At 47.4% G+C, this 24,554-nt stretch overlaps 1 protein-coding gene across 3 annotated transcripts in view; it reads right to left on the bottom strand.

Annotated features, from left to right (window-relative positions):
* The window catches only part of PAMR1 (peptidase domain containing associated with muscle regeneration 1), a 167,612-nt gene that overhangs the window by 54,204 nt on the left and 88,854 nt on the right, over window positions 1-24,554 (bottom strand). For all 3 annotated transcript variants that reach the window (XM_086677680.1, XM_086677679.1, XM_086677678.1), the window contains 2 exons: window positions 7,606-7,782; window positions 1,609-1,737 (listed from right to left, as the gene is read on the bottom strand). In XM_086677680.1, coding sequence (XP_086533806.1) covers window positions 1,609-1,737; window positions 7,606-7,735 — 259 coding nt within the window. In that variant the 5' untranslated portion in view covers window positions 7,736-7,782. The remainder of the gene's footprint in view (window positions 1-1,608; window positions 1,738-7,605; window positions 7,783-24,554) is intronic.

Genomic DNA, 24,554 nt, shown 5'->3' with positions numbered 1-24,554 from the left:
GTGCTAGTGACTGGCAAAATTACAGGTCTGCGTCATTCCAGAGCTTGTAGTCTTGACCTTTATGCTACACCATCCTCAGAGAACAGGGGCCAAAGGCAGACCAGGGTTAAATCCCACAGCTAATCCACCTAGAACCCACCTAAAATGACATTGAAGTTTTAAAATCTGCAACCAAAACCCAGCACTTTTAAAAGTATCTGTATTCTGGGGGTGCCCCAGTGGCTCAGTTGGTTGAGCCTCTGACTTTGGTTAAGGTCCTGATCTCAGGGTTCGTGAGTTCGAGCCCCACCCACGTTGGGCTTTGCAGTGATAGTGCAGAGCCTGCTTCAGATTCTCTGTCTCCCTCTCTCTCTGCCCCTCCCCTGCTCGTGCTGTCTCTCTCTCTCTCAAAATAAAAAAAAAACATTTAAAAATAAATACATAAAATAAATTTATCTGTATTCTGGATAATTTAACATCCAGGTTCATCCGAAAATCCTAATACAGCAATTCTCCTCCAGATAGAGCGGAGTCCCTCAGCTGCAGACCACACAGCGAATCCTTTGCCTTAGACTCTCGAAGCCCATGGCATTCTGCTGCAGGTGGGGTCAGGCAAAAAAAGCAACAATACTCTATACTCATCTCTGCAAACTGGGACTATCATTCATAAGAGTAAATTCGCTGGGACTGTCAACTCATCCTGTTTCTGACTCAAATAGGGAGCATGTCGGGGCGCCCGGGTGGCTCAGTCGGTTGGGCGTCCGACTTCAGTTCGGGTCATGATCTCGCAGTTTGTGAGTTCGAGCCCCGCGTCGGGCTCTGTGCTGACCGCTCGGAGCCTGGAGCCTGCTTCAGACTCTGTGTCTCCCTCTCTCTCTGCCCCTCCCCCACTCACGCTCTGGCTCCCTCTCTCTCAAAAATAAACATCTAAAAACAAAACACAAATAGGGAGCATGTAACAGAGGCTTCACAAGATAACAGTCTGTGGCTCCAGACTCTCAGAGGGACAGTCACTGTCAGGGCACTGAGGAGGGGAGTTTTAAACTGAGAGGTTAGATTTCCACTCCGTTTTCAAGGGCTTATTGAAACTCAGAGGGGAACCCTGATAAAGATTAAGTAATTCTTAGAGACGAAGTCAAACCCAGAAAGAATCCCTTCCCTGGGAGAAGCGGCATGCCGACAATTTGATGTGAGTGCCAGGAATTTAACTCAGGATTCAAGAAATTCACCAATAGAACTTGATATTTAAAATGCACTACAGAACTCAGCATAGTTGAAGCCTCATTCACCGGTTGCTGACCACGGCTAACACACAACTGCTTCTGTGTTAACAGACACGAGGCGTGCTGGGTGCAGAATGTCTTGGCTTCATTTAGGAGAAAGGAGAAGATTTAAGAGCAGATATAAACCCCTGGGCGCCAATTCTAAAACAGATGTCCACCATCCACACCCAGCAGATGGAAACACGCCTTTGTTTTTGCTTTTTTTTTTTTTTTATAGTCTTACCTAGAAAGCCCTCTGGCCGCAGCTTTCCAGAACTCAGATTCCAACAGACAAACCTTAGTGTGTTGCAAGCTGCCACGTGAACACAGCATGCACAGGGAGGGGGCCGCGTCGGGGTCTACTCACGCATGCAGTCTCCTCCGTACCAGCCCGCCCGGCACTCTGCGCAGTAGATGCCCTTCACGTAGAAGTCGTCCAGCGTGCCCCCCCACGAGCCGTTCCGGCAGGCCTTGCAGTTTTCAAAGATGGTACAGCCTGGAAAATTCCCCAGCAGAAGGATGTTAGATTAGGCACTTATGGGTTCTGGGGCGCCTGGGTGGCTCAGTCGGTTGAGCGTCCGGCTTCAGCTCAGGTCACGATCTCACAGTTCGTGAGTTCGAGCCCCGCGTCGGGCTCTGCGCCGACAGCTCAGAGCCTGGAGTCCGCTTCAGATTCTGTGCCTCCCTCTCTCTCTCTGCCCCTCCCCCGCTTGCACTCTGTCTCCCTCTCTCTCTCTCAAAAATGAATAAATGTTTAAAAAATTAAAAAAAAAAAAAAAAAGCACTTACGGGCTCTAATGGACAGCAGGAGAGAGACACCGTAACTTCTCAGGGTCCCATCTCAGATGAAGGCCTCTGGACCTAGAAAGGTGCCTGAGCCCTTGGGAAAAGATACTCATTCCTAGGAAAATGCCAGAGTCACCAGAATCCACAGCGAGGAGTCCAAGGGGGGGGGGGGGGGGTCTGAACCATCTTCCAAGTTAGTGGCTGACGTTTTGAAGTAACATGAAACTACTTCTAGTAAAAGCTAGAATCTGTCTATCAACGTAGCATATTTATTTCTCTTTCTAAAAGTATTATGTCCATATTGTGGAATATTTAGAAAATTCAGACAGGCAAAGAGAATTAAATTAAAAACACCTAACGGTCCATCACCCAGGAGCAACGATTGGTAACACACCCTCTCTGTGTATATACAAAAACACATTTTCTTAAAATTAAGCTTGAGTCATAGACTGTACATTCTGTTTTTGTAACTTACTTTTTCAGTTAATAATAGATAGTATCTTCCTGTTCTGTTAAATAGTCTTCTATACCATATACTTCCATAACCCAAGTATGCCGGGGAAACAACCTCAACGCCTAATAAGGGGCTCACCCCAGAACGTGTTGCCCTGCCCCCACCAGCAGGCCACACCAGAAGGTTGAGCAGCTCCCAGTTAAGGGTCATTTTTAAAACACAGTCTCTTGGGGCGCCTGGGTGGCGCAGTCGGTTAAGCGTCCGACTTCAGCCAGGTCACGATCTCGCGGTCCGTGAGTTCGAGCCCCGCGTCGGGCTCTGGGCTGATGGCTCAGAGCCTGGAGCCTGTTTCTGATTCTGTGTCTCCCTCTCTCTCTGCCCCTCCCCCGTTCATGCTCTGTCTCTCTCTGTCCCAAAAATAAATAAACGTTGAAAAAAAAAAATTAAAAAAAATAAAAAATAAAAAATAAAATAAAACACAGTCCCTTGAGGGGAGGGGGGCAGTGATGAAAGATAGAGATAATTTGATCCCACTTATCAAAATGGAGGGCTAAGTTCTCCGGCTGTGTTTCCCTGAGCGAACTGCTGAAGCTCTCCGTGCATCATGTTATCATCTGTAAAACAGGGGTAAAAACTTTACCTGCCCCTAAGGGTTATTTTAAAAATTAAATGAACACATACATATAAAGGACTCGGCACATAGTACATACCCCCCAAATATGAACTATAATTCTTACTCCGCACTCCCATACCTGCACGTGGCTTATCCTACCACTGCACATAACCTGCTCAATGTTTAACTGCCTGCCTGTTTGCCTATGACGGACTGAGGTCTTGTTCAACAATATATTCCCAGCACTTAATGTGATATCTGGAACATAGCAAGTGTTCAGGAAGTACTATTTGAATGAATGAATAAATGGACGGGATGGACGGATGGACGGAGGGATGGGTGGGTGGATGGAGAGATGAACTGCTAAATCCAGGTTTCTCAACCATTGGAGACGACCAGCGTTTCCTTGAGCTGATAGCACACCTCTGTGATCTGGGCTGAAACTGGGTTTTCATCCGCCCGTAGTGTGCACTTGTAGTCCCCTCTTTGCACACCACCCTGATGCGGCTTCCCTGTCCTAGTGCTTCCTCCCACCAGAGAAGAAGAGCTGCTGATATGATTCATCAAATCCCAGTGGGTCATGTGGCCCACAACCGGGTCCCAGGGGAGTCACCGTGCTTTCCAAAGGCCATCTTCACCCATGTGCCACTTTCCCCGCTTTGGTTCCCTATCCACTCTGCCACTGAGGAGGCAAACGGACTCCGAGTCTGCCCCTAACTACCCCGCCAACTCTCTCTCTGGGCACAGTAAATTCAAGGCCTTTGGGTGCAAGCCACAAAAAACGGCCAGGTGATCAAGATGAGCAAGGCGATGACGCAAAGACACCAAGTAGCTCACGGCATTGCCAGAAAAGCCAGAGGACTGAGTTCAGAGCTACCTAGCCTCAAGCCACACGAAAATACACGGCACACTCGATCCAGGGAGGGCCCGAGTGCTGCGGGACACCGTGGGACATCACTACTGACATCCCCACCACCATGTGCCTGGGTGTGGATGCCTGTAACCACTGCCACCAGAGGAGATGGTTGTCTACCATAATGAGGAAAAGAACAGAGATTCTAAAACTGTGCTGCGATCCCATCTCTCACCTTTGAGACTGGCAAAAATCCACAATGATTTGTGTCGCAAGGCTTTGGGAAAACAGCACCCTCATATCCGGCTGCTGAGATTGCCGAGTGCACGGGGGATGATACAAAGGCCGGCAACGTGACATAGGCACCTCTCTTTGACTCAGCAACCTCTCTTCCAGGAACCTACCCCAAAGAACACTGCAAAATACTAAGTGATGTATGTCTAAGGCTCTTCACTGTAGTATTATTTATAATAGCAAAAGGCTGGAAACAACCCAAATACTCATAAACTATAGGAGTCCACACAATGCAGTTACATGCAACCGTAAAAAGAAATGGAAAAAAAATGGCTTTATCTATCCGATCAGTGAGTGATCTCCAGCATATAGTGTTAAGAGGAAGACAAAAAGCAAGGTAGTTAGCGGTGTTTATCGTAGGCTGTCTTTTGTGCCAGGGGAGAGATATATAAATGTATATACAAATGTGTATTTGCTCCTGTTGTCAAATACAGAACACAGATGGAAACAAAAAACCTGCCTATATATCAAGTACGTGGTGTAACACCACAGACGAAAGAACGACTATATTTAGGGGGATGTAGCCTAAGGTCAATAAAAACCGTAATAATCAGTGGCCTTGTTAGTATTAATGGTGTTACCGCAAAAAAAAAAAAAAAAAAATAGTGCTATTGCTATTTTGTACAATGATATTATGCTATAAGATAAAGCAAATAAGTGATTAGGTTAATACCATTAGGAAACAGTGTCTTCACCATGACAGAAAAGACACGCAAATATAAAATTAGCAAAGTTAATTAAACCACCTCGGAATACTACATTTGCACTTGACTACCGGCATAAACTCCTTTTTCTCTTTGTTTAAAAATACGTATTTCCTAGCCCCATCCACTTTAAATAAATAAATGATAGCCTAGTACAACAAGGACAGTTCAGGGACAAGGAACATGTTTGGAGCCCAGATTATGGCGTCAAGCCCAGAATTCCTTGGAGGGATGGCTGATTCCAGATCTGGGGCAGAAAATACACAAGAAGGGCCTGAAATCAAGTAAGATCTCAAACACTAGAGTGGTCATGTCAGAAGAACACAGATGGACACGGAGGGGGGCCCCCCAGTGTCCTGAGATAGGGGGATGTATGCATGAAAATGAATCGTGACTGAAATGGATTAAACCACATAAGTAGAAGCACCTAAGTTCATAATTTCACACTGACACACACCATGCACACGTTTCTTTGATCACCAGTAGGAACTGCTAGGGCATCAACTCACTATTCTGAAAATGAGAAAAAGAAAACAAGCCTTTATGTAACCTGCCCTTTCAGGAACAACCAGCTGGTCACCGCTTAGGTCCAAAGATCATTCCTAGCATTCCTCAAGGGGGCGACACCGGGTGCCTCGTGTGTGACGTAACAGGAAGATGTTGGTACGGCTGAGACAGGTGTTGACTGCCGTCTGTACAATGTAGCAGGAAGCACAAAGCACCACTTATGAAGTTCTCTTACTTATCATGAAATCAAAGCCCCGCCCTCACCCCAACAGTGACCACCAGGCTTTTGGAAATACTGAAAATCATCCAAAGACTGATGTCACTACCAAGGATCCCGGGTTGAGAGACCCTGGTTTCGTTCTCAAAATTTCCTTAGAAAATCTGGAAGCATTACTCAACTATTTCCCTCCAAACCACACTAACCACCAGAAAATTGGGGCCGTTGGTTTCTTTTCTAGATCAAATGGACAAAGGCTATACCGAGGTCACTCGAATTTCCAAACTCAGCATTGCTCTCTTCTAAGAAGGAAGACAGTTTAGAAATATCACTTGTTTACTTGAGCCCCATTTTCTTTCCACTTCTATAGCTTCCCACAAAAGAAACTTCCTGGTAGTTATGTGCATCATTCTGGGTGTTTGTCAAAGGGGGGAAAAGCAGAAACGAGAGAAATTCCCCAAACACACTTTTGACATCCTTTCGGTCTTCAGCCCGAGGAAAGCGTGTTGGAAACTCTCTACATCTTCCTTTTGATCTGGCCTATGAGGGAAAAGGTAAGACGCCCCTGGGAAAAGCCAGACGCGCCAGGGAGCAGACAGGAAAGCGCCTAGAAATTGTTCGGTGGCTTGCTAATCACATTGGAAACATCTTCAGTCTGAGGCTCGGGGTGTTCACGGGCCTCTGGGCAGACAGGCACTGCAGTGAAAAACGACAATCACTGTCCCCTCAGTGGTGGGGATACGGTGGCTCGGAAGAAGGCAAAGAATGGTACACGGTGGCCTGGGAAGGTCCCGTCTCACCTTCAGATGCTCTTATATTACTGGGACCCCCTCATAAATGTCCAGCTCAGAGCCAGAGCATCATCCTTGACTTCTGCTTTTCCCTTCCCTTCCCCATCCAGCCAATCCCAAACTGTTGTCAATTCCACTCCCTTGCATTGCTCTGAAATCCCGCCACCTCTCTCCATCTGCAAGGCTTCGGCATTCATTAAGGTCTCCGTTACTCACCCCCCCCCCCCCCCGCCTCCTGGCCTGCCCTTCCTCTAATCCTTTCTCCATACCTCAGCCAAAGAGAAAATCGTGTTTCACGTCTCTACTCAAAGATCTCCAATGTTGCTAAAATTTCTTCAGGATATAGCCTAAAGTCAAAGCACAATGTGCAAAGCCTATCGAGGCTTGGACCCTCAGATAGCTCTCTTAGAATCTTTTCTTTTTGTCTGTTTATCACTCTTCATGTTTCTCATCTCTCTCTCTCTCTCTCTCTCTCTCTCTCACACACACACACACACACACACACACACACACACACACAACACACAGCTTCCTTTGGCCAGATGAGGAACATGCAATTCCCAAACCCCATGCTTTCTCTTGTCACAGGGACTTAGCACATGCTCTCGGCTACGGCTTGAGCCCTCTACCACACCCCCTCCACCCCGTTCAGTTTGCTGTTTCCACCTTCCGCACACCTATCACCTCCTCCAGTAAGCTCCACTGCCACCCTCCGTCACCATCCCCGCTCCCATGGTACCTGGTGCTTCTCTATCACAGCACTCCCCATGCTGTGTACTGTAGCTGCCTGTTTACTCGTCCATCGCCCCCGCCAGGCTACAAGCTCTGGGAATGCAGGGAATATGTCTTTTTTTAAAAAAACATCATTGTATTCCCAGTATCTGCTATGGTCCATAGGAGCTGCTGAGTCTTTCATTAAATGACCGAAAAAGTGGATGGATTCACAGCTTTCCCATGTTAGCGGTGAAGAGGGTTCTAATTCCTCCACTTCCCTGGCCTGAAGTTAGAACAGGGCAGAATCATGCCACTTTTCACGTCGCGGCATCACAGCCTCCTGGTATCCGTCGGCCAGGATGTTAAGCCTCTTCCCATTCACGACCTCAGGAAAGCCGAAGGCAGCCTGAGGTCTCGCATTCCACGCTCACCTGGGTGAATGAGGCAGGAGTCACACTCATTGTCCTCGTTCCTGCAGCAAGGGATGGTGTAGCCCACTACCTCCTTCTTTCCAGGGCAGACGCATTCGATCTGATCGTATTCACAGCACTCCCGACACATGATATTCCACTCAGCTCCCGGGCAGGCCTCATTAATGACCGTGTACTCTGAAATGGAAACCGGCAGCTGAGCACAGGGGTTCTGGTAGGAAGGGGTAAGACCCATGAGGGCTCTACTGGGACGATGCAACCTTGCCCTATAAAGGCATCATCCTGGGGCGCCTGGGTGGCTCAGTCGGTTGAGCGTCCGACTTCGGCTCAGGTCACGATCTCACGATCCGGGAGTTCGAGCCCCGCGTCGGGCTCTGGGCTGATGGCTCGGAGCCTGCAGCCTGTTTCCGATTCTGTGTCTCCCTCTCTCTCTGCCCCTCCCCCGTTCATGCTCTGTCTCTGTCTCAAAAATAAATAAACGTTAAAAAAAATTTTTTTTAAATAAATAAATAAAATAAATGCATCATCCTGCCTGAACAATAGAGAAGGCCGTGGGGATTCTTCCTAGGCCAGTGTCTCCAAAGTGGGGTGGCCTGACCTGAAGGGTGTTCAAAACCATCCACCGGGGCACAGACGAAATTGTGTTAGAAGTATTATTCATTTTTATTTCTTAAAAAAAAAAAAAGCTAAGAACTGATGTTTTATCAGTATATAATCTGTGCGAATACACAAAAATAATATAAACAAGTATACATTTCTTGAGTGTCTATGTCCATTTCTATTTTTGCTGGGGTGCATCCGGCTACTTCTTACAGCTACATAGGTTGTACACTGCACAACTCCAGGAGGAACCACTCAACTGAACACCTGTAGAGCATAGCCCAGACATTTGGGCCATCAAAAAAGTTTGGAGACTACTCTGTAGACGAGGCCATTCAAGTTCAAGGCTAATTGCCAAGCAGAGACCATGTCATTTCCTCCAAACTTGGCTCCTCGATTTTGCAGCATGCCATTTTTATCGTATCTTCAAAGCTAACACCAACAAAAAAGACAAAAAGTATCTTAATTAGTATGTCTGGGAGAATTTCAATGTTTTACCAGGGTGAACTCATTGGCAAAACTTCATTCAGTCCCCAAATACAACTGAGCGTTCTTTCCCATGAGAGAGAGAGAGAGAGAGAGAGAGAGAGAGAGAGAGAGAGAAAAGTATTTCTGGGTAGAACTTCTGTCTTTCTTTCTTTTTTAAAACATACCTTAAGTAAATGAAAAAGAAAAACCATCTGGTAAAATCTATAAGAGGACTCGGTTGGAGGCTGCCCAGAGGAACCCAGCCTAAAAAACAGACTGAGTTTTGATTGGCTCTTTTTTCTCATCCACTCTCAGTTTCTAAAAATTTTGCACAAAGACGATGACTGAAGAAGAAATAGGTCAGATATTTGAGGGAGAAAGCAAATCTGGCTTCTCTGTGAAGTCGTCCCTGAAAACCCTGGGCAAGGATCCCCCAACATGCTTTGCAGGCCCACATAAACCAACACTAGGATCTGTGGTGGCTTCTGACCTCTCGAATTTCACAGTTTAGTTTTCTGTTTTCCCCTCCTAAATTTGGAAGCCTGACGCTGAGTTGATCATCTTTAACCTGCCAGGTAGAACCATCCAGAGAAACTATCACCATCTCTGTCAGCCTCAGGTCATAAGAACATTCTAGCATCATAGCAAGGAACCACTTGCATAATAGGAGATGGTTCCTGACATGGAATAAATTTAGCTTTTTGAAAAATTTTCTAATTTTCCCCCCACAAACTTTGGCCAGCCAGCAAAGGTCCTCACGATGGCATTTGGGAGTGATTGGTAGAGATTACTGTAATGTCACTAGTGAGGTTTTGTTTCCCCCACTAGTTTGCGGGCCCCACCAGGACAGACACCGGGATATATACTCGGCTTCCCACGTTTCTGATGTTGGCTGGATGAAGTGAATGACTTCTAAAGTGTAGACAAGGGGCGCCTGGGTGGCTCAGTCAGTTAAGTGTCCGACTTCGGCTCAGGTCATGATCTCACGGTTTGTGGGTTCAAGCCCCACGTCAGGCTCTGTGCTGACAGCTTGGTGCCTGAAGCCTGCTTCGGATTCTGTGTCTCCCCCTCTCTCTGCCCCTCCCCTGCTTGCTCGCTCTCTCTCAAAAATAAATAAACATTAAAAAAATAACTTAAATAAAATAAAATGCAGATGAGAACATAATGGTTAAAAATGAGAAAGAGCAGGAGAAAACACAAAGGTAAATCTCCATCGTATTTGGCAACGAGTCCTTAAATACGACCCTTAAACATGAACAACAGAGAAAAAACAGATAGATGGGGCTTTATCACAATTAATAAATTTTCTGCAACAAAGGACATGTCAAGAAAGTAAAAAGACAGCCTACAAAACGGGGGGAAAGATTTGCAAATGAAAGATTTGATAAGGGCTTCGTATCAAACATACATAAAGAACTCCTACGACTCCACCTCAGAAAGACAAACAGGCAAGTAGCATGAAGACGTATTTCTCCAAAGAAGATAAACAAATGGCCAATAAGCTCATAAGAAGATGGTTGACATCACAAGTCACTGAGGAAATGCAAAATAAAACCATGAAGAGATACCAGCTCACAGTACCGGGGTGGCTACAAAAGAGAAAAATAAGAGGTGGCAAAGATGTCGAGGGACTGGAACCCTCGTGTGCTGCTGGTGGGAAGGTAAGGTGGGTGCAGTGAAAGCCAGGGTGGCGGTTCCTTCAAAGGCAAACATCGAAATATCACTGAGGCCCAGAGATTCTACTCCCACCTACCTTCCCCAAAAATCAAAAATAGAGACTCAAAACAGATGCGTGTAGGCCAATGTTCATTGCAGCATTATTCCTCGGAGTCAAAAGGTGGAAACAACCCAAGTGTCCATCAGGAGATCAGTGAGTAAATAAAATGTGGTGCAGGATACAATGGTACTCAGACCGTGGAATATTACTCAGCCACGAAAAGGCATGCAGCACGGCTGCTACCTGCAGGTGCCCAGTATGGACAAGATATGGAGAAAAATAAACAAATTAACCTGCACTTGCCTTTGAAAACCTTCATGGCTGGTGTGAGGGAGACAAGAAAGGAGGGTTGTTGTGTGGGACGACTTCCACTATCACTGACCGATGTTGACTACAGTACAGTATTAATAAACTCTTGTCATACACTGTATTTAATGTAACTGGCAATAAGGCAGCAGAGGAACGGGTCTCTATCTGCAGGACCTAGAATGAAGCAAAGCATTCCTGAGCTTACTCTTGTATGGAAAAGCAAAGGACTGTCCACCGGTGCTTCGAAGTGACAAAAAATACACCAGTACCGGCTGTGGGCACCTTCCAATGTTCTGAAAAATCCCTGATTTCTGCCAAACACCACGGCCTGAGACCGAGCATCCAAGCACGGGAGATGATCGCCCACCATCCCACAGCGAGAGAAGAGACAGAAGAGCCATTGGCTCAGCTGTGATCATGTGACATTCGGCATCACATACTACTCATATTGCAAGACATGGCTCGTTTCTCAAGTCAAAATTTATTAGAAATGCTTGCTTGTTTTGCACAACACTCACAGTCCAAGGTTTTACTATATAGCATACCAGTTCCTTACTTAAAATGTTCATGTTGGCTCCCACTGCGTTTGGAACAAAGCCCAAATGCTCCGTCATGGCCCACAGGCCTTTGAGAACCCACCACTCCCTACCCCTCCAAACGTTTTCTTGGCCATGGTCTCCCACCTTCTAGAAGTTTCTCAAAACCACCAAGCTCTTGTCCACCTCCGGGCCTTCACGTTTGCTTTCCCCACTGCCTCTGTTTCACGCTTTTAGGCCTTATGATAAATGACACCTGCTCAGAGAGGTTCTCACTGACTTCTCCCCGGGAAGTGCATAGCTCCACCCGCCCCCTCCATGACAATCTCTACTAAGTGCTCCCTTGTCTAGCCCTTACCACAACTTATACTCATTTTCTGCATTTCCATTTACTTGCCTATTGTCTGCATCCCTTACATGACCATAAGCTGGTAGGAGCCACATCTAACTTGTTCACGGCTGCTAGGGAAGGGTCTGGCACACAAAAGGCGCTCAATAAATGCTTATTGAATGAATCCGCCTTAACACCCGAGCTACCTCTCTTCAACAGTCCAGTATTTCCATCCAGTAGGTCCTGGCTTGGAGCTACAAGCCAGGGGAGCTGGCTTCATCCCATAATTTGCTATTGGAACTAAGGCACTTTCCATCTGTAGAGAAGTGCCTGGGACAGTGGGTCCAGGCTATCTGCCTCGGGTCCAGCCCCCACCTTGTCCAGCCGTGCACAATCTGAACCCCGGGAACAGCAAATATGCCTGTGGGGTGTGGCTCGTGTCTTAGCCCTCCCTCTGTTCACCTTAGGGTAAGCCCTACATCCTTCAGGCTTTTCTAAGAATTTATAAGCACGAGTAACTCCTGGGAGGGCAATAGCAGGATAAAAGTAATTTGCAACTTTTACAAGCCTTTAAACTTAAGAAGGCCAAGTGAGGTCGGCTCTACTCCAACGGAGAGTGACGTCCATTTCCCCCTAAGCAGCAGGCAACACCTCTGGCCCAGCCATGGAATATCCTGGCCTCCTTTTTACCCAGAAATTAATTCCCTAAAATGCCTTCATTGACATTTCTTTTAACTTCATTGAGCAAGTCCACCTCTGCCCTCCCAAGCCCATCATATTAACTTCATAGGTAACGTCCCAGGCCCAGCATCATTGCAAGGACCCTCGTAAGAGGGAGGCAGGATGCTCAGAAAGAGGTGACAACAGAAGCAGAGACTGGACTGACGTGCTCTGAAGATGGAGGAAGGGACGACGAGCCAAGGGACACAGGCAGCTTCTGGAAGCTGGACAAGGCATGGGAACAGACCCTCCCTGGAGCCTCCTGAAGGAACGCAGGCCGGCCGATACCTCGATTTTAGCCTCAGGAAACTCATTTCAAACTCCTGACCGCCGGAACTGGAAGAAATAAAGGTGTGCTGTTCTAAGTTACTAGTAAGTCTGTGGTAATTTGTTACCGCGGTAACATACTAACAGAACTAACATGCTGCGTCTTCTCAGAAAAAATAAATAAATAAAGGTTTAACCACCCCGTCCCTCAGTTTCCCCACTGAACACAGTGCCAAGAATACGGGTGAACTGACAAACTCATTCTTTCATTGCACAAGTATTTACCAAGTGTCTGCTTGTGTCCTGTAGGAGGCTGGGTGCTGGGATATGATGGAGAGAAAAACAGACACCCTTCCAGCCTTACAGAAGTCACTGTTTTGTAGAAGAGGAGACTAAGGGCAAATGACCTCACAAACACATAATCACTAACTGTGGTAAGGAAACTTCAGGATGCTCTGAGAACAAATGGATGGTCATGAAGGGACATTAGTACCAAATCTATGGGACTCACAGGGTTGCTGGGGGGGGAGGACGTTAAATACAACCACAGGTAGAGGGGCACCTGGCTGGATCAGTCAGTGAAACATATGACTCTTGATCTCGGGGTTGTGAGTTCGAGCCCCCACCTGGGGTATAGCAATTACTCAATAAATAAATAAATACATGAGTAAATAAATCTTAAAAAACAAAACAAAACCAAAAACTCAGAAATCCGTGTAAGTGCCGGAGGAGGCGATGGTTTTAATGGTTTTGTGACTCGACCTGTTCCCTCTGGTCTGGCAAATCCATCACCCTTCTTTCTCCCCAGCTTTAACAGAGACGAGAAGGTGCCCTCAAAATATATGTGTAAGAAATAAATAGATAAGTGAAATATTCTGTAAGAAATAATTAAAGTTGACCAGCTGAAGAGATTTTAAAACGCAGTAAGCAGACAAAAGCAATCTCCTGGACTTTTCCTCCCTCCATTTCTTAGAATTACATTTGCAGAAAAGGCATATTGGTCATTTGGCTTTTGCTGTATAGATTTCAGGGAATTTCAATATGGTGCTAGAGGCCAGTTCCAGAAAGTAGGGTTGAGAGAAACCTCTCCAATAGCAGAAGTTACTGGATGTACGTGTGAATACTAAAGCATGTCAGCATGTGTTTACCTAAAGTGCTTTTATATTGTTCATGCAATTTAATCTTCAACGTGACCCAGGGAAGTAGGTTTTTCTTTTAAGTTAAAATGATGTAGCCTCACTTCTTCACTTTACCAGCGAGGAAAAGGAGGTAAAGAGCTAGGTAGGAGAAGAAATAAAGAGAAATGCCAAAGCTTTTCTGGGCAATTAATTCTGGGAGGACGGGAGGCCAATACAGACGTGTGGGCCTAGGGAGGGGGTGAAAAACCCACTGCTCAGAGGGCAACGGGCCAGGACCGCCCCCAGCATGAGCAGCTGCGGAAGGTGAGCAAATTTTACTCTGTCGTCCACATTTAAGAACAAAACCTTGGGGCGCCTGGGTGGCGCAGTCGGTTGGGCGTCCGACTTCAGCCAGGTCACGATCTCGCGGTCCGTGAGTTCGAGCCCCGCGTCAGGCTCTGGGCTGATGGCTCAGAGCCTGGAGCCTGTTTCCGATTCTGTGTCTCCCTCTCTCTCTGCCCCTCCCCCGTTCATGCTCTGTCTCTCTCTGTCCTAAAAATAAATAAACGTTGAAAAAAAAAAAATTTAAAAAAAAAAAAAAAAAAAAAAGAACAAAACCTTATATAAGCTGCAAATGTGCCTTATCCCGTCAGCGCTTCCCAGGAAGGAAGCACAAATAAAGCACAAAGAACTCGCCTGGGATAAACCAAGGCACTGAGAACACACGTCCATGACGAAATCGAGCTCCGAGAGTTCTGCGTGCCACTCACACTTGTTCATGCCGAGCTCTTCCACTGGGTAAAATATTTACGGTTCTCTTTTTTTTTCATGAAACACTATACATTTTATTTTTATTTTTTTTTTTAATTTTTTTTTCAACATTTATTTATTTTTGGGACAGAGAGAGACAGAGCATGAATGGGGGAGGGGCAGAGAGAGAGGGAGACACAGAATCGGAAACAGGCTCCAGGCTCTGAGCCATCAGCCCAGAGCCTGACGCGGGGCTCGGACTCACGGACCGCGAGATCGTGACCTGGCTGAAGTCGGACGCTTAACCGACTGCGCCACCCAGGCGCCCCTATACATTTTAATATCAAAGATTCCTTATGAAAGCTTCAACAATAAAATCATAAAGGAAGGAAAAATATTGAGCAATATCTTTCATATTTTTGCTGTCTGGATAGACAGCAAGCTTCAAGTTGTCTTATTCCCACGGACGTATATATACACATACAGATACTGATACGTGTGCACACATAGTCTTCTGGAAACTGGTGACATATATAACGTTTCCGGTTAGAAACCACTGTTCCTTTTTCTTTACTTCAATCATGGATGTCTTCTCTTGACACTTAGGAGTCTCCAAAAGTGGTTTTAAATTGCTGCATAATTATCTCATGTGTGCAGGTGCCCTCTCCCCTCTTTTTTAATTTTTTCATCAAAATTAAAGGGGCAGATGGGGCGCCTGAGTGGCTCAGTCAGTTAAGTGTCCGACTTCAGCTCAGGTCATGATCTCGCGGTTCGTGAGTTCGAGCCCCACATCAGGCTCTGTGCTGACAGCTCAGGGCCTGGAGCCTGCTTCGGATTCTGTGTCTTCCTCTCTCTGCCCCTCCCCCCCTCACGCTCTGTCTCTCTTTGTCTTTCAAAAAATGAATAAACATTTAAAAAAAATTTTTTTTTAATTAAAGGGGCAGAGAGAGAGCGGGACAGGGAATCCAAAGCAGGCGACAGGCTAACAGCAGCAAGCCCCACGTGGGGCTCAAACTCACAAACTGTGAGATCATGACCTGAGCCAAAACCAAGAGTCCGACACTTAACCGACTGAGCCCCCCAGGTGCCCCAGAATCTTAAGCAGGCTCCATGCTCTGTGTGGAGCCTGACATGAGGCCCAATCCCATGACCCTGGGATCATGACCTGAGCTGAAATCAAGAGTTGGATGCTCAACTGACTGAGCCACCCAGGTGCCCCTGCTCCCCTCTGTTTTAAATCAGGGCAAATAAAAGCAAGAGAGTTGCAAAGTACTTTGGTATCATAAGCTCTGTCCTCTCAGCTGCCATGTTTAGAGGCATAAGCCATCCTAGCAGCTCCTATCCAGAGTAGAGAGTCCATTGTTTTGGTCCAGCTTTGGTTCTTCCAGAACTCACTGTGGAAAATGGAAGGCACTCGAGCTCTCAGTCCTGCTCTATCAGTGGGAATACCAAGGCAATGAGGACAATGCTAACCAGCTGGCCCAAGTTCAGCTTTCATATACATGGAGGTCAAATGAATGAATCAATGAAAGAAAGCTGGCTGATGTCATCGTCACCATCGTTATTTTGCAGGGTCCCTCGGCAGCCTGACAGTCTGCTTGAAGGCTGTCCAGCTCTGATCTCTCCCTCCTGCTGACAAGATGGAGAGCCCATAATCCCTCAAACAGCAGGTGCTAACCTCCACAGGATGGTGGGGGACTGTGTCCCCATAGCCTTCAAGTACTGTGTTCTCAACATGACATTTTAAGGAAATAACTTGAAACTGATGGCCGTTAAGGTCCATCTGAAAAAACCCAGAGGATTCTCCATGAAAACAAGGGTCAGCCTGTTCCTTGCAAGATGGAAACGTCAGTTGTCAGATGAAAGGCCCTGGTGGAGACCACCCCAGAAGGTGGCAAAGAAAGGCACTTTTGTCAGGTGCTCACTCCTCCTTGATGTTAGAGCCCTCCTTTCTGTCCCCCGAAACCTCCAGGTCCTCCCGTGTAACCACATGTAACTAAAATTTCTACTGAGCCTTTACTGTCCTGCATTCCGTAAACCTTCTGAGACCAGAAGGGGGAAAAAAGACGCATAACTCGGGGGTGCCTGGGGGGCTCAGCCAGTTAAGCGTCTGACTGCGGCTCAGATCGTGATCTCATGTCTCGTGGGTTCAGGCCCCACGTCGGGCTCTGTGCTGACAGCTCAGAACCTGGAGCCTGCTTCAGATTCTGTGTTTCCCTCGCTCTCTGCCCCTCCCCCACTCGTGCTCTGTCTCTCTCTTTCAAAAAATAAATAAACATTAAAAAATGCGGTCTGCATTCCCCACACTGAGGTCGGGGCAGCCCACGCCTTTCCTGACTCCCCCAGGGTCAGACCTCCTGCTTGCGGGATCGGGATCCATGACAGGCAAACCCCAGGCAGGCAGGATGGTGAGTCAGGGGACAGGCGATGCTTACGCAATGCTGACTGGGCCCTCGGGGCCTCCTTGTCTCCTCCTAAGCCTTTGAGAACCAACCTGTCAGCCAGAGACCCTCGGTCCCAGCCTGGCTGGGTTCCCCAACTCGGTGACCTCTGGCTGCCCCTTTTTACAGCTCCTCTTGTTAAGGAGATAATGACAGCTGTGGAGTCAAGGTTTTTGTCACCGCCTCTGGGTATCAGGAGTGAGAAAACTTCTCAGGGATTCTGTAGAAATCTGGTTTTTAGGCATGCACACAATGGGGGGGGACGGGGAGGTAAAAGTCAGTGTGTCTCGAGCTGTCCCTGCTCACCCTTTATTAAGCACACTGTTCTCCGCTGTGGTTCTTCATTCCCTCCTCTGCACCCTGGGCCCCGATACCCGCAGGGCATGCCCACACCAGCTCGCTGAATCCTCAGAGCCACCCCTCAAAGTAAGTATTATTTTCTTCGCTTGACAGATGAGGAAACTGAGGAACAGACAGGGTAAATAAACTGCCCCGGGCGGCACAGTTTTCAGGTGAAAGAAGGAAGATCAGAACCCACCTCTTTCTAGAGCCGGAGCCTAGAAACAGATTCCTTCCAACACACTAGCTTCATTCTAGAGAGTTCACTCCCCTGACTCTGCAGATTAAAAATTCGGCAGTGACGAAATGGACACGTTTGGGAAACAGACCACCCAACTTTTAATCCTGAAATCTGTCCCTCTTTTATGCTGCTGGACAATCGCAGACAAGACACCTTCCCCCAAAGCTTCAAGCGGAGAGGTGTAGGCCGATGGTGTTGTCGACGTCATTGCGGTGGAAGAAGGCGATGAGCAGAAAGGGCTTTGAAAGAAAAAGCACAGATTTGTCAAGACATTACCAATATTCTCTGCAGGATAAAGAGCCATCACGTCTTCGGCTAAGACACAGATGGCGAAGGGAGTGAAGGGGGTGAGTAATAATGTCTTCTCCTGAGGCCCACACATACATGGCATTTTTCAGCAGTAGGCTCATGTTTAAATCATGGCATTCTGAATTCCTCGCCTTGCTTCTAGATTTCTTCATCTCTTTTTCCTAATACTCCCTCTTCAGACACCCATTTAAATAGGACATACCTCACCTCCTGCTGCTTCTCTTCTAGAAATAGAAATTCGACATCCATAGCCAAAGGGAACAAAACCTAAACTCTGGCACTTGGAAGGGCCCCCAGTTGCCATTATCCTCAACAACTGTGGTGCTGGAAATCCTTGAAGGACAGCTGCTTCTGGGTTACTTCCATTGTTGGAAAATGAGCGAGCTGACTGGGTCTTATTTTCTCAGTAGAATTGGCTACTACAAAAAAAAAAAAAAATTTAATAACGCATCTAAAAGCACCTGGCAATCGAATTCAGCAAATTATTACATCGACCGAAACATCAGAATGGCCAAGTTAAAAACAATAAAACTTAAGCTCTACCCTAAAAAATCCAATCTGGATTTCCCTGGATCCAAGAATTCTACCAACCACCCCACCTGCCCCCAATCTTCCACACTTTCAAACCCTTCTTTCTGAATCGGAGCACGTCAAGGCTACACAGGAGTCTTGGTCGGCCACGTCTCCCTCCTGGCCAATAGCTTCCAGGGTTAGTGTTACTGTCTTCAGATCCAGGGTCACTGATGCCCGGCAGAAGCCAGATTTTCCTCCTGGCCAACAGCACTGGTCGAATGTGGAGGGAAGTTGAGTGAGGATGATGCGTCTACGACGGTATGTCCTGTTCACGAACCCTAAGCTGGCAGCAGCTTCAAGGCAGGCTAGCCTCCATTATAGCTACCTCCCCCAGCTCCGCGGGCTAGAACAAGAGAAAATGAACTTCTTTTTGCCTGAGGCTTCCTGCCTGGCTCCACCTTCGGATCGCAACAGGGGGTCAGGAGCATCTCCTGTCTGGGACACCAACATTATGGATCCAGAATCACCTGCGCTGAAAGACACTGACCTCTCAGCCCCTGCAAGAAACTACCATTCGCCCGGGTGCAAACACAGAGAAACTAAGGCACTGTGCGGAAGGGCATTTCCTCTAAGGTTGTAAGGTGGGTGCATGCTAAAACCAAGGGAAGGTAGCAAGGCTCAAAGAGGGAAACTTACGGTGAATCTTTAGGGGATTGTTTTTCTGACAGAGCCACAAGGAAAGAGGATAGGACTGTGGACTGAGGCAAAGAGGGCCTCAAGGGGACCTTGTAACTTCCACCCTACTACACACAGAACCACCAGTGTTTCCTCTCGACACCCTGTGAAATGGGTGCTGGTGGGAAGTACAGTAGAAGGGAGAGAAGGAGACGGCTGCAACTTCCTGAGCACTCCTGTTTTGCGAGGCGTTTCACTAATCTACTTTAAGTAGATTCTCATTTAACACCTGCAATAAACCCATAATACACTACAATCCTCAGTCTACAGGTCGGAAGGTGGTAAGGCCACAAGAAAAAGGTTAAGTAACTTGCCAGAGAAAAGCAGCCACGAACAACAGAGCCAGGACTCAAACCCTGCCCCATCCTTTAAACCGTAATACTCCACACCCCGTGTATATACATATTCATACAAACACACATCCACATCTCTACTCTTCTGTGTACGTGTGTATTCAAACTTGGACACATCCATACCAAGATATCTACATCAAAGGTGAATTCCAGAATTATGGCAAGTAAAGGCTGGATCTTTGCTGAGGTCATGGATGACTTGAGTCTACTCTGGCAAGATACCCCTTAAGGGAACAACAGGTCTTCTCCCTTACCCATTGCCACCGCAGTTATCCAATCTGAAACAAGTCAGGGCAGAGAGAAGGGGCAGGCCATGCTAGCGCCAAGAGAGAAGCCGTGTTGCATGACAACAAGAACAATATTTAGCAAAGGCAGGAACAAAGAAGTTCCCAGAAGCAGCAAACAGCGGGTTGATGAGCAGCTCAAACTCACGTGCTGTCTCTTTGGGATACAGCCCCAGTGTAAACAGCTCAGACCACTTCAGGGTGTGTAAATCTCGGTCACAGTGACTGGGCTATTCCCGAGCTGGCAAGCACCAGGGTAAATAACAAGGGATTGGAGACAAGCCTCCGGGTGTGCAGGGTGGGGGGAGGAGGAGTGGAGAAGAGAGGGTAACTGGTGATGAACAGTCCTGGGACTCAGTGCCTCCAGGGATTCGAAGGATGCTCAAGTAGCATCCTTGTGAAGGGGAGACTTGGTGACAGTCAAGGATACAGTCTAGCTGGGGAGTCAAGCCACAGCTCCATCACTCCCCAGAACTGCTGTGTCACCGTGGGCACCTGTTAATCAGATTCAGTTTGTCCAATGATCCCAGACCGACTGCATTACTGTAGGCAACCTGACTATGAGAAATGAGTTTTCTCAATGAACCATGCAGGTCAATGCTGGCAAGGATGTTTCTCAACATGAACGGGGCCAAATCCATGGCTCTTTCACTCTCTCAGGGAGTGGTAAGTGACTAGGACATCAGACTTCCTGCCCTGCCCTCAGCAGAAGGCTAATGAGAAGCCCCTGTTTTACAGACTTTCAAATTCCCTTCTTCCCTTATCCTCCATAACGGTGAGGTATTCTTCAGCGTTGCGTTCCTTATGGGCAAGGGAGTAGTTTGCCAAACTATATTCTAAGGAGCAGTAACTCCACTGGTAGTATAAGGTATTGTGTGAAAAGACATTCTGTGCTTAACCTTATAAAATGCTAATCACTGCTTTCTTTATTGCAGGGCTTAGCAGTGTCTATAAATGCTTTGTGCACAGTTAATCTCCACATTCCCCAGACATTTTTCATCATAACGCCCTCGGTTTTGTTTGGTTATTTTTGCTGAATATCTTCCAGCATTAGAATGCCATGAAACCCACTTTGGAAAAATGTCAGACTGGACCAACAGCTCTTTCGATAGATTGTTCAAGTGCCTTAAGGAAAAGAACTCTGTCTTGTTCATCATGACATCCCCAAGTACCTAGGATCGCGCCTGGCCCCGGGGTAGGTGCGTGATCAAGTTTGCTGAATAAATACCTGAATGTGGACACGTGAAGCACGTGTGATTCCCAGGGAAAGGTTAGTTCTGACAAAGAGTGAGGTTAGAAACAGCTCTTGCCGTCACACGGGAGTCTCGATGGTGCAGTATGAGGAATCCATTGGGTCTATTACTGTGAATATTTTTGTTAACTGCAGTGTGTATCTCATTTCTACAAAGACTAGGGATGCTCGCTTGTTCTGTTCCACCAGTGGGTTGGCCAGGGGAGCCGGGCTTGCACAGAACGAAGGCTGAGCACCACGTAGAAGCAGGCAGCCAACCACCCACTGGGAGGCAGAAAGCCAGACCAAGAAATCCTGCAACAAACATTCTTTACTGGCACCCAAACCCCCGCTTCTGTTCACAACCAGGTGAGCCAAGGGGATGTGGCAAAGTATGGGAGTAGAAGTGACCAGCTAGAAGCTAAACTCAGGCAACGTGTCCTGGGACACCTCAGGTGCTCTCCACCTTCAGTGCTGATCCGGAGGGAAGATCCCAGCATGAGGGCGATTCACTGATCACATGCAAAGGAATCCTATGAAGGAAGTGGGGAGGGGGCTCTGAAAAACACTGACCCTTCAGCTCCTCAGTCTTCAAGTGATTCATTTGACTTGAAGCAAACTGGGTCAACATCCCCTCCATTTAGTGGTTTTCCATTCAACTGGCCGAAAAAACTTTTTTTAAACCAATCGTGGATTCAGCTTATGAGGACAACTGCCTTGTCTCCCCATGAGCTAACGTTGCCTGAATGCGTTCCTCACTCTGTTCTGGCGGCAGCCCCGGTTTTCCAATCACCAAACCCACTGACCAGACTTCTACTCACACGGAGACTCACTGCCAAACCACTAACGCAGCCCTCTGAAACGGCCAGAACCTCAGGGAGGGTGGTGACACAGACACCCACACCGCAGGAATAAAGGCATTTCCCCAGCTCCAGAGGCAGAAGGGTGACAGAAATAGGTGTCTTCATTTGCTGCCCAGACGATGGGGGCACTTCTCTTAACTGTTCCACGTTACTGTCTGGTACACAGTAGATCCTTATTCATGGTTGAAATGAATTGGTTAAAGCCCATCTTAATTTTACTGGAAGGGGATGGTGTCTCCATCCCCTGCTATATCCATCAACTGCGTTATGCCAAAAAAGAAGGGGGAAAAATGCTTGCCTTTATTTATTCCAGGCCTGCTTCTCCCATTCCAAAGCGTTAAGGGTTTACACACTGATGATCTTGACAGAATAAATCCATAAAGGAGATAGGCTACATAGTATCAGGGCTGGACATGAAACACGGCTCATCCTTAACTCTATCCCTTTGCGAACAGACACGTGATTCCAATGATAAAAGTTGACCACGAGACAAAGAAAGTCTCACTTTCTATGCTGGTTCAGAATAAGACACATGATCTTGTGGACAGCGCTCCCAGCAACTGGTTAAAGTTTTGGGTCTCTGCTCAGTGCCTCAGTTTCCTTCAGGGAACGGCTCCCCCCCAGTCCCAGATCCCACATGGGCCCACGGGGGCTTTTGATGCCTCTCTCCCTCCTCCCGCATCCTCTGTCTCCGCAGTGGTGAGTATACGGCCTCACTTCTGCCATTCTGAGCACTTTCAGTGCCCAAGGGATAACCAGATTTCTTTACTGACACCATGTTCTTTTATGAGTCAGCCAAAATACAGCCAGCACATCTACCTACCATAGTCAGTGTCATGGAGGGCTTCAGTGTGTGTTACGGAGCCAGACTGTCTGGGCTCCAACATGGATGTCCAGCCATGTGGCCAGGGCGAGTACTCCCTACCTAAGTTCCTCCATGTGTCATTAAATAAATTAAACGTAAGGCACATAGGACAGAGCCTGGTATTTACCACAAACACCATTAATTATCTGGGTGGCCAAACTTACGGTCAGGTCCCTTATACATGAGAGGATGGGAGGCTATTTGGTGCTTCCATCATCAAGGGTGAAGGGTTTGAGGTACAACCCCTACCCACTCTGCTGTCAACCACACGGGTTCTGGGTCTGTCTCACAGATAACTGTACCCCAGAAAAATGAAAGGAGGGTGCAGGAGCAGTGGAAGGTCCCATTGACTAAAGAGTACAATACCAACTCTAATTCTCTGCCTTCCTTGAGTAGTTTTGCTTATAGGTACAAGGTTTGTTTTTTCCTACACATTTCACTGTCAACCTAATGCCTCAGCCCAGATCGTACGATGGCTGACAAGCAGAATTCCTTAAACACAGACCAGGCTTGGAAGCTGGTAGACGTTTTGCCACTGATCTGGTAGCTTTCAAAGCTCCAGCTGGCCTCTGGCCCCTTTACCCTGGAATTCAGGAACTGGAAAATGTAAACACTGCATTTCCCTCTTCTCTCAAATTAAAAAAAAAAAAAAAAAGAGGGGAGGGAGCTGGGCTCTTGTGACTTTCAGATATCCCAGAGTGAGGGTGACAGGTCCTCCCACATTTGGGGGGAAACGGGGCACCAACTTCCCTCATTTATCACTGAAATGGCACCTCCCCCAATCCACACATACAACAAATCAATCGCAGCTTCTAGAGCTGGTCTCAGGGGAGGCAGGTAGAGACGTCTCTCTTGCATGGGGATTGGCCGCCCCTAGTGGGACAGGTGGAAATAATTTCTGACCTAAGGTCAGTCTCTAGATCCCCCCAGACACCATTATCTCAGCCATTTCTGTCTAGCCAGTGTAACTCAGATGTAGGTAAGTTTAAATCAAACCCTCAGTCCATGCCAGTGGTATTCCAAAGCCTTCCCTAAGACTTCTGGGTATTTCTGAGAGACTCACATGCTTTAAGCCACTTCTGCCTTTGGGCTCCCATGTCCAAAGGTGCTTTGTCCCCAGCTTACTGACCCAGACATACTACCCAGCTTCATCCTCTGTTTCCATCAAAAGCTCACTCTTGAGAGCTCAAGGGAATAAAACATTTTACTGAAGTGTTGGTGGTCACAGAGGTTCTACATGTTCTACAAAACCCACAAGTTTATATTCACATTCCTTCTTTTCAAAGTCCTGTCAAGGGGCACCTGGGTGGCTCAGTCGGTTGAGCATCCTACTTCGGCTCAGGTCATGATCTCACGGTCCATGAGTTTGAGCCCCGCGTCGGGCTCTGTGCTGACAGCTCAGAGCCTGGAGCCTGTTTTGCATTCTGTGTCTCCCTCTCCCCTCCCTCCCATCCCCTCCCCCCCCCCCCCCCCCCACTGCTCGTGCTCTGTCTCAAAAATACATAAAAACATTAAAAATAAAATAAAATAAAATAAAATAAAATAAAATAAAATAAAATAAAGAGTCCTGTCAAGCTACTCAATCCTCTCATGTGTTTCTCCCCAACCAGCACCGAGCGCTCTGCCTTCTGGCTTTCACTCTCCCTTTCCGCCCCGCCCCTCTCAGGAACGCAGTCAAAATCTCACTTGCCAGTAGGAAGTAGCCAGGAACATACACGTAGGTTGAAAAGGTGGGGTGTCTGGCCATAGAGAGGACCAACCTACCTTCAAATCCTACCTAAATACTTTTGCAGGCATTTCGACCCAAAGACTGCCAGACCTTCAGCTCTACGAGTCTCCCTCTTTGCCGCAGGCGACCAGTGCCACCGAAACTGGGGCTAGCAAGGACTCTCTCCTACCACACGGGTCCTGAAGCCGTGCCAAGTGGAGACGTACGTCAGCATAATCGATCCACCCGCT

This window comes from Puma concolor, chromosome D1 (assembly GCF_028749965.1).
Source record: "Puma concolor isolate L17-30 chromosome D1, mPumCon1.1.hap2, whole genome shotgun sequence".
Classification (NCBI taxonomy): Eukaryota; Metazoa; Chordata; class Mammalia; order Carnivora; family Felidae; genus Puma; species Puma concolor.
The sequence above is the reverse complement of the archived record's forward strand: the minus strand, read 5'-3'. Positions and strand labels throughout refer to the sequence as shown.